Here is an 8,499-nt window from a genome sequence, read left to right as displayed (position 1 = left end):
ATGCTCCTTCCCTGGCACCAGCTCCACTGTCGCTTTCTAGATAACCAGGCTGAGTGTGGCCAGGGTACCAAGTCCATCACTCAGACCTCAGTCCAGGAGCTAAGCTCAGCCTGTCCTTCACAGGCTTGTGGCCACCCACTCCAACCAACACTTACAATCTCATAAGGGGGAGGGCTGGTCCCAGAAGAAAAGTAGCTATGGGGACTTCTATTGATCCAGCTTCCATAATGGGATCTTACAACTCTGCATTTTTAGTTTTTAAATACTTTTTAAGATCTTATTTATTCATTCATGAGAGACACAGAGAGGCAGAGACACAGGCAGAGGGAGAAGCAGGCTCCATGCAGGGAGCCTGATGGGGACTCGATCCCAGGACTCCAGGATCACGCCCTGAGCTAAATGCAGAAGATCTACTGCTGAGCCACCCAGGCGTCCCTATTTTTAGTTTTTACATGATGTCCCCTTAAACAATTTATTCTTGCCATTTCATTTATACCCAAAATATATTTAAGTCAGACACTTGAGAGAAACTGTGTTTCAAACAACAGGCGCTTTTGTTTAGTTATCAAAGAACCAACCACAAAGGAGTTCACGTAGACTGCTCATTTATTAGCACTGGTGCTGTAACATAATGGTTTCCAGTGACTGTGTTGAGCTCCAGGAGGTGACAAACAGAACACGGTGAGGTTCAGATGGATGAGTGGCAGGCTCCTATTTCTTCCACTCATTCTTGTCGTAGTCCCACTTGGCTGAGAAGCCCTGAATCGGGCTGACCTTCATGTCAAGCATCCTCTTGGTCTGCTTGGCCACCCACTCCTCTTCAAAGGTGTGCGGGATGGGGCCGTACACTAAAGCCCAAAACAATTTCATGAGACAACACTGTCTTGACAAGTCGTTTCTAAGCCCATGCATTATTCGAGTCAGGTCTTCCCCAACGCAACATACTGGCCACCACACTAGGGAAGTCATTTGCCACTCAACACCAACACCCAAACAAACACACAGGCTTTGACTTCTGGGCACTGACCACTCAGTATTTCCAAATTACTCCTTTGTTGACTAAAGACTAACAATAAAACACAAGCTAGGAGGAAAAAATCTTCTGTGTAGGATAAAGATGATGGGGTCTACAGGCTAGCATAGGACACAAACTGAGCCAAAAGTGACTTGTGAGATCAAATACATAGGCATGAGTAACCCATGGCCACAGGAAACCAAAATGTAGAATTATAGCTGTTTGGAACAGGAAAAAACCTTTATGCCTGGACACGGAGGACCAAGAGGCAGCACACAACGAGCCGACAACCCCAACACTGTCTAAGCAGGAGTGGGTGAGGTCTGAAGACCCAGGATCCTACTGAGATGCAGTCTCCATACAACTGAAATAGCCCTTCAATAAGAAACCATACCCTTTCCCTTGATCGAACTCTCACTACGTCATCTTTTGAGAATTGTCTGGTGAGCCAATAAAGCGCTACAGAAACGTGGTGTGCCATACAAAGAAGGGAAGGTCATTCACTACCAAGCACAGCCTGATGTGAGTAAGGCAGATTTTGGCTTACACTTCAGTTAACGTGAGCTGATTTCCCAAAGCTGGTGAACAATGCTGGGATGAATCCCAGAACGGAGACGCCTGCCTTGTGCATAGGCACCCAGAGCCCACTCCTGGCCATTGGAAGATGGTGCCATGCTGACCCAATCCAGGTCTTGTGTGGTTGCGACCCGAGACACCAGGCCTACAACCTCTCACCACTCACCATAGTGCTTCTCCCAAATGAGAATGAGAGCAGTGAAGCCAATAAAGAACAGGGCGGTGCCCACAACCGTCTTCCATTCATTTGTGCTCCTGTTCATTTCAGCAAAGCTCTCGTTGAACTTGATGCGGTACACTAGGAAGAGAGCACAGGTGTTTGTAGGAATGAGGGGCAGCACAGCAGCTCCCTCTCCACAGGGGTCCACTAGTTCTCCCACAGCACAGCCAAGGGACACAGCATGCATGCACGTGCTCATGATTGCATACAAGGCGTGATGGAGAGGAGAAAACACATGGACTCTGCTTTGGACAATAAAACCACAGTGAATTCTTTCTTCTTGAGAGAACAGTGTAGAAGATGCATAGTCCCATAAAACTCACTCCCTTTTATCAACTGACAGCATTTTGCTGTACTGATGTTCCAACAGTAAGTTGCAGAGAACCCAGTTCTACTCAGCAGGGATGCCAAGAAGCCGCATCCACACACTCTGCACCCAAATGACCCACACCTGGCTGCTCTGCATCCATATCCATGCTCCTCCCCAGGGACCAGAGCCCCCTGAGCACAGAGGGGCCCGGCCAGAGGTGCAGCCAGCCCACAGAGTCAGGGCCCTGGAACAACCCCACAATATACAACACACTGAGCCTCCCGAGCACACTGGTCTCAAGCAGCACCCTCGAGCTCACAGCCCAGAAACCAGTAAAAATTCTCACACGGTTTATCGATATTCCTGCTTCAATACCCACATTCAACTTTTTCATCAATGGAGAGGCTGCTCCAGGAAGCCTTCTCCTTCTCTTTCAAAGCCTTCTGGCTGGCAGAGAGGTTCTTAACGTGGGCCACATCAGGCAGGGGATAGTCACGCCGATCGACATAACTTGGGAGAGCGAAGTCTTCACTCTTCACAACACTTCCTACGAAACACAGTGAACAAATATTTGAACACACACAGATTCAGAATTACAATCCAAAATAAGTAGAAAAATGTATACCCTGAAGACCTCAGTTATCCTGGGGAGCTGCAGTCACGTTTCAAACAGCTGAATGACTGTCAAGGGAAGCAGGCCTGTCCTGTGTGGCTCAGAGGGCAGAATGAGGGTGGTGGGCAGCCGGTTAACAGCAGCACTTCATCACAGCCAGCAAACACCTGCCAGGGCAACCGCCAACAGAGGCAGCACTGCCTACAGCTAACAGTCTCACAGAGACAGCATACAAGGGCTCTCAGGATGCCCTACTGGATTAGATGAAGGCCCTTCTGCAAGAGACTCAAACTAAGAAGGAAAAGCAAAAACAACAGAAAACTCAAAAGAAAGCATTCAAAGGTCAGAAACCAAGACATACAGCGTTGATTATTACAGTAACAAAAACTAATCACCGGTGTTCACTGAAGTCTAGAATCAATGGACTCCACAGGCATATCATGGTGCCGACTCACCCACAGGTTCATGTTCACTGAGCACCTATTACATGCTAACTGGGGCCCTATGCATCTGAGATCAGCAAAGAAAGATCACTGCCCACTGGTATTCACACGCCCGAAGCGGGACAAACATGGACAGACAAGTGCATCAGAGCTTACTGAACAAGGACTCAGGAAAAAGGAAAGGCAGAGCAGAAGAGAACTGGGGGCAGGTGCATATACAGCAGGAAACAGGACACAACAGTTAGGAGACAGGAGAGTAAGGTAGATTCCCTGTGCTCAAAATGCAAAAAGTCATATACTCAGTCACAGAACATGGGGGTTTTTTGGTTTTCTCCCTAAAAATGTAAACTGTGCATATACTTACATGTACATGTAACTGAACACAAAACTCGTGGCACAGTAAACCCTATTGGTCAGTGGGGAGAGTACAAAATGGGGGTTTCTGCTCACGTAGATAAAAATTTAGTGCCTTGAGACACCTGAGTGGCTCAATGGTTGAGCATCTGCCTTTGGCTCAAGGCATGACCCTGGGTCCTGCATCAGGCTCCCTCTAAGAAGCCTGCTTCTCCTTCTGCCTATGTCTCTGCCTCTCTCTCATGAATAAAAAATTTAAAAAAAAAATTTTTTAGTGCCTTAAAACTAGCACAATTTGTGTGTTTATCAGGGCAAGAGAAAAATAGTTCAGAGAGCAAAAAAGAACCCTCAAGAAAATTCTGTGATCAAAACCAGCCTGGAGGTATGAAGTCTTGCAAACACACTTCACTTCCATTAGGTTAGTCTCAATGAATAAATTTTCCGAAATCATGTTAACAATAGTGAAATAGGGGTGCCTGGGTGGCTCAATCAGTGAAGCTGGGACTGAGCCCCGCGTCAGTCTCCCCACTGAGCGGAGTCTGCTTCTCTCTGACTGCTGCTTGTGCTCTCTTGCTCTCTCTCAAATTAATAAAATCTTTAAAAAAACAAGTGAAATACATCATTTCACCTCACGCAAAGTAGAATTTCTCTAGATGTTTATCTTTGCCATGCAAATGACCAGCATACTTACATATACTGGAGCTTACCTCAAAAAATATAAGGTGGAAATGACTAAAATTACTTTCAAATCTTAAAATTCTAAGGTTCTATTAAAATGAGTAGACTCTAGGGCAGCCCGGGTGGCTCAGCAGTTTAGCGCCTGCCTTCAGCCAGAGGTGTGATCCTGGTGTGATCCTGGAGACCCGGGATCACGTCCCACGTCGGGCTCCCTGCATGGAGCCTGCTTCTCCCTCTGCCTATGTCTGTGCCTCTCTCTGTGTGTCTCTAATAAATAAAATTTTTTAAAATCTTAAAAAAAAAAAAAAAAGACGAGTAGACTAAATAATAGCTGCATGCTAGCACTCAGCTCACAGGTTAATTACTAAAAGCAGATGTAAACTGGGGTAATGAGAATATTCTAAAACTGACTGTGGTGGTTATGACAACTTGGGGGTTAAACAAAAAAGCAACAAAGTACGTATTTTCAGTGGAGGAATGTTCTGTGAATTACATATGAATAAAATGTTATAAAAATGCAAATCCTCATAACCTGGGAGTACCCTTAGCATAAAATTGCATATTTAGAATGAAAATGGTCCATCAGTGGTCTTAAGGCTGCCAGGGGTTCTTCAGCACTTTGGGCTTGGTCCCCCACACCCCACAAAAGCTAGCATACCCAGCATTCCTTGGAGAGAGAGAGTTTTGTATTCAGGTGAGCATCTCATCATTTCTATCCTCAGCTGGGGAGGTTTCTCACTGAGCCTCTGCTAAGGAAGTCTGGGGAATGGGAGCTGCCCCCTCAATCAGATGGGCCACCACACAAGCATCCAAACATGGTGGTGGCTCCCAGCGGTGCTCCATGGCGTTACTCTCATGTGGAAACAGGTTTTTGTATTCAGATAAGATCTGCGTGACTAAAAGTTCAAAAGGAAAGGACAAGACTTGTTCAAGGGACTGCAGTTTCTGCCATCTGCCCACTGTGCGCTGAAGACACAGCAATGAAAACACAGCAGGTCCTCAGCCTCACAAAGCTTGCACTCTAGAAGTAAAGACAGATGATACACACAAGCCTCAGTATGTCACCGCTCCAAGCAAAGACAAAGCAGGGTGATGTAGGACAAGCAGCATCTCCACATCTTCACAGCGGGTGGCAAGGAAAGGCTGTTCTAAAATAACATTTGGATTGAGGCCGACGATTAGAAAAAGGCTCCCACCCACAAGTGTGGAGCTGAGGCAGAAGCAGCAGCCTGGTGCCTGCAAGGACTGTACTACTGGGGGGTTGGGACCCTGAGCAACGCAGGAGTGCTGATTCAGGTATGTCTGCTTGTTTGAGTATGGTGTGAGGACATCAGAAAGGCTAGCTGCAGATCTTACCCTAGGCAAAAGAAGCCACTGAAGGATTTCAAAAAAGGAACTAATTTAATTTCCTCTGCCAAAACAATAGCTAAGAATAAGTTATGGCTAAAGCCACCATTAGGATAAAGTAGTTGACTTCTTATAAAAGACCAGAAGGACCAACGGACATGAAGGAACTTTGAGAGGATGAATGGAGATGTTGCAGGTCCTGACTGGGGTCACTGCTATACAACTGTGTGAGCTTATTAAAATCCACAGGCCATTACGCCTAGAAAAGATAAATTTTACTTTCCACAAATTGCAACTCAAATGAACTAAACAAACAAAAGAGCTAAGAAAATATATCAGCAAATCCAAAATATAAACAAAATATAACCTGTCATAAGTGACTTCCTAGACTTAATTAAAAAGTGTTTCTTTCCAAATATACTGATTACACAACAAACTTTTCTTTATTACTTACTTGTTTAATTAACAAACCTATCAGTGATACTCTTAATAACATGATTTGTGTCCACAGCATTATCCTGGGCAATATAAGAACAGAGCAAATTGTAAGACAACAGTATCAGCAATTCAAGGACACAATTTCAAGGAAAAATTCATACATAAAGCAGCTACTGATTATCGGGCCGGAGATACATAACCCTTGCTCTCCAACTTCACTATCAGTACTCAAGCACTGCGCTTGACCCCTCACTAACACACTCTACCTTGCAAATTTGCGTTTTGTCCTTCTACTTGCCTTCCCTCTGCCTGGAATGCGATAGCCCTCTGAACGTTGAGGTTAAACCTACTACTCCTTCAGCACAATGAAGCCTCTCCTCCAGAAACCAATCCTGAACCCCAGGCCAAGCTAAATGTTTCTCCTCAGGGGCCACCACTTACTCACACACTACCTTCATGCATCTGTCCCTCTCCAGACCACAAATGTCCCATGGAAAGATTCCATCTCATATTCTTTTTATCCTCAATGTCTACCAATGTCTGGCACAAAGATGCTCGATACACACAAAACTAAGCTTGCTATGTGCCAAGGAGTGAACAAAGCTCTTTAATATATATTTCAGGTGAAAAAAGAGATTCCTGCAGGTAAGTAGCTTGTCCAAGACAGAAATGAGATTGAACTCTGCTCAGGCTTCCTAGGAAGTCCAGCTCCTTCCCTTCCATTGTCCCAATGATGTAACTGGTACTGAAGAAAATTGGCTGGGAGTTTTTGGGGTGGGGGGGGCGGGGGGAGAGAAGAGATTGTTAAAGTATGGTAGAAATCTCTTGAAATAGGTGGAACTTGAACCCGGAAAAAAAAGGGGGGGGGGAGGGAAGAAAAAGGGGAGAAGGAAGTATCAGCTCAAAGATCCAGACTAGCATTCAATATGATTCATAAATACTCCATAACCTAAAAAGCACGTCCTGTTAAAACACGTACTACCCTCAAGTCCCACAACCACAGAATCAGGATCTCAGCCACCTGAGGCCATCTGTATCTGAAACTCCAGTACAAGGGCTTACACATCCCCAGAGCAAAGTGAAATCAGCTCAGCCCGTTTAAAGGAAAAATTACACTTACCATGTGCTCGAACACACACTGAGGTGGAAAACGCCCGCTTGCCAATGAGGCTGAACACTCTGGTAGCCAACATCCTGAAAGATAAAAACGGACACCTTCCCTAAGGAAAAGGGCAAATACCTATTAGAAGTTCCAGTGCACCTTGTACGTGGATGCAGCTTTTGTTTTCTTCTCCCCAGCACAGATGATCCATTCTTCATTACCAATTCTGAATTCACAAAATAAACTGCTTTTGTTTTTATTTTATTTTTTTTTTTTACTGAGTCAACACGTTTTTACACAGCTTCATTATAAACCAAGTGCTGTAACATACACACGCCACGGGACGTTAGTAGTAAACTGGCTTAATGAATACCTAAAAGCTAGAAACCCTACAGCACCCGGCTGCCAAGATGGGCTCCATTGTTTGCAGGGAAAGAATAAACAGCTCAAAGGGACTGGCAGGTACTGCAGGCAATTGTTAACGGATTAAAGACCTAGCATGTGCTTAGCATAAGAAGGGAGACATCAGACAGAAGAAAGGCTGCACTTGCGGCCCGGGCCGCCTCCAGGCCCTGCGGACCACGGATGACCTGGATGACCCGCCTCACCTGGCCCTTCCGCTCTAGCTCCCCCTCCCTAACAAGGGGCTCTTTGGGGGGCGGAGGGGGGCTGTTGGCGACGGAAGGGACCCCGAACGCATTCGGGGCACAACACCTAGAGAAGCGTCAGGTCAGGGCTGGAGTCTCCTCTCCCCGGGCCTGACCCGCGCGTGGGCGGCCGCGGGGCGGCTGGGGGGCCGGGGGGTGGGGCGCCGCCCCCGGAGCCCCGTTACACCGGGGCGGTCGCCGAGGCTGCACCGCGGACCCCGGGCCCTGCCCTCGGCCAGCGGGCGCTCCAAGGTCAGAGCTCCGAGTCAGCCCGCGGCCGCGGCGGCGCCGGTGCGGGCGGGCCGGATGCTGCGGGGCGGCGCACAGGCCGCGGCCCGGTGGCCCCCGAACCTCGAGTCCCCCGCCCGCCGCCTCAATGTCACCGGACCCGAGGCCCAACCGCCACTCCCTCCTGGCGTCGGTCGGGGCGCCGGGCCGAGGGCACACGCGCCCGCTGGCTCGGGGCCCCAGGCCCCCCCGGCCCCGGGCCGAGGGCTGCCTGCTGCCCGCCGCCCGCCGCCCGCTCACCTGCCGCCCGCTCACCTGCCACTGCCACCCGCCGCGACCGCCGCGACCTCCCTCCGTGCCCCGGCTGCCCGCGACCGGAAGAGCGCGAGAGCGCGCGCGAAGCACCACGGGATCGAGGAGGACTCGCCGGGCCGGAGGTCACCCGAGCGGAAGCGGGGCAGCGCCGCGAGCGTCGTGAAAGGCCGGGCCGGGCCGCTTTACGGCGGCGCCGAGAGGCCGCTTTACGGC

General features: G+C 48.5%; 1 protein-coding gene across 2 annotated transcripts; it reads right to left on the bottom strand.

Moving 5' to 3' along the window:
* Positions 1-588: 588 nt before the first annotated feature.
* On the bottom strand, positions 589-8,414 carry LOC129497908 (cytochrome c oxidase subunit 4 isoform 1, mitochondrial). 2 transcript variants are annotated; one of them, XM_055307151.1, is made up of 5 exons: positions 8,287-8,414; positions 7,115-7,188; positions 2,501-2,668; positions 1,758-1,889; positions 589-848 (listed from the first exon to the last, which is right to left on the bottom strand). In XM_055307151.1, the coding sequence occupies exons 2-5, from the start codon at positions 7,185-7,187 to the stop codon at positions 712-714; spliced, it is 510 nt and encodes a 169-aa protein (XP_055163126.1). In that variant the 5' UTR covers position 7,188; positions 8,287-8,414; the 3' UTR covers positions 589-711. The 2 variants fall into 2 exon arrangements, with proteins under 2 accessions (XP_055163126.1, XP_055163127.1); XM_055307152.1 differs by having other exon boundaries at positions 8,272-8,345.
* Between the last annotated feature and the right edge of the window lie 85 nt (positions 8,415-8,499).

This window comes from Nyctereutes procyonoides, unplaced genomic scaffold (genome assembly GCF_905146905.1).
Source record: "Nyctereutes procyonoides isolate TBG_1078 unplaced genomic scaffold, NYPRO_anot_genome, whole genome shotgun sequence".
Classification (NCBI taxonomy): Eukaryota; Metazoa; Chordata; class Mammalia; order Carnivora; family Canidae; genus Nyctereutes; species Nyctereutes procyonoides.
This window is presented reverse-complemented; position numbering and strand designations above follow the sequence as displayed.

Coding starts and splice junctions, on each gene's coding strand:
- LOC129497908 (XM_055307151.1), bottom strand. CDS start 7,187: ATGTTGGCTACCAGAGTGTTCAGCCTCATTGGCAAGCGGGCGTTTTCC. Junction 1,890..2,500: donor CATTGATGAAAAAGTTGAAT/GTGGGTATTGAA, acceptor CTCTCTTCCTAG/TGTACCGCATCAAGTTCAAC. Junction 849..1,757: donor CATTTGGGAGAAGCACTATG/GTGAGTGGTGAG, acceptor TTTGGGCTTTAG/TGTACGGCCCCATCCCGCAC.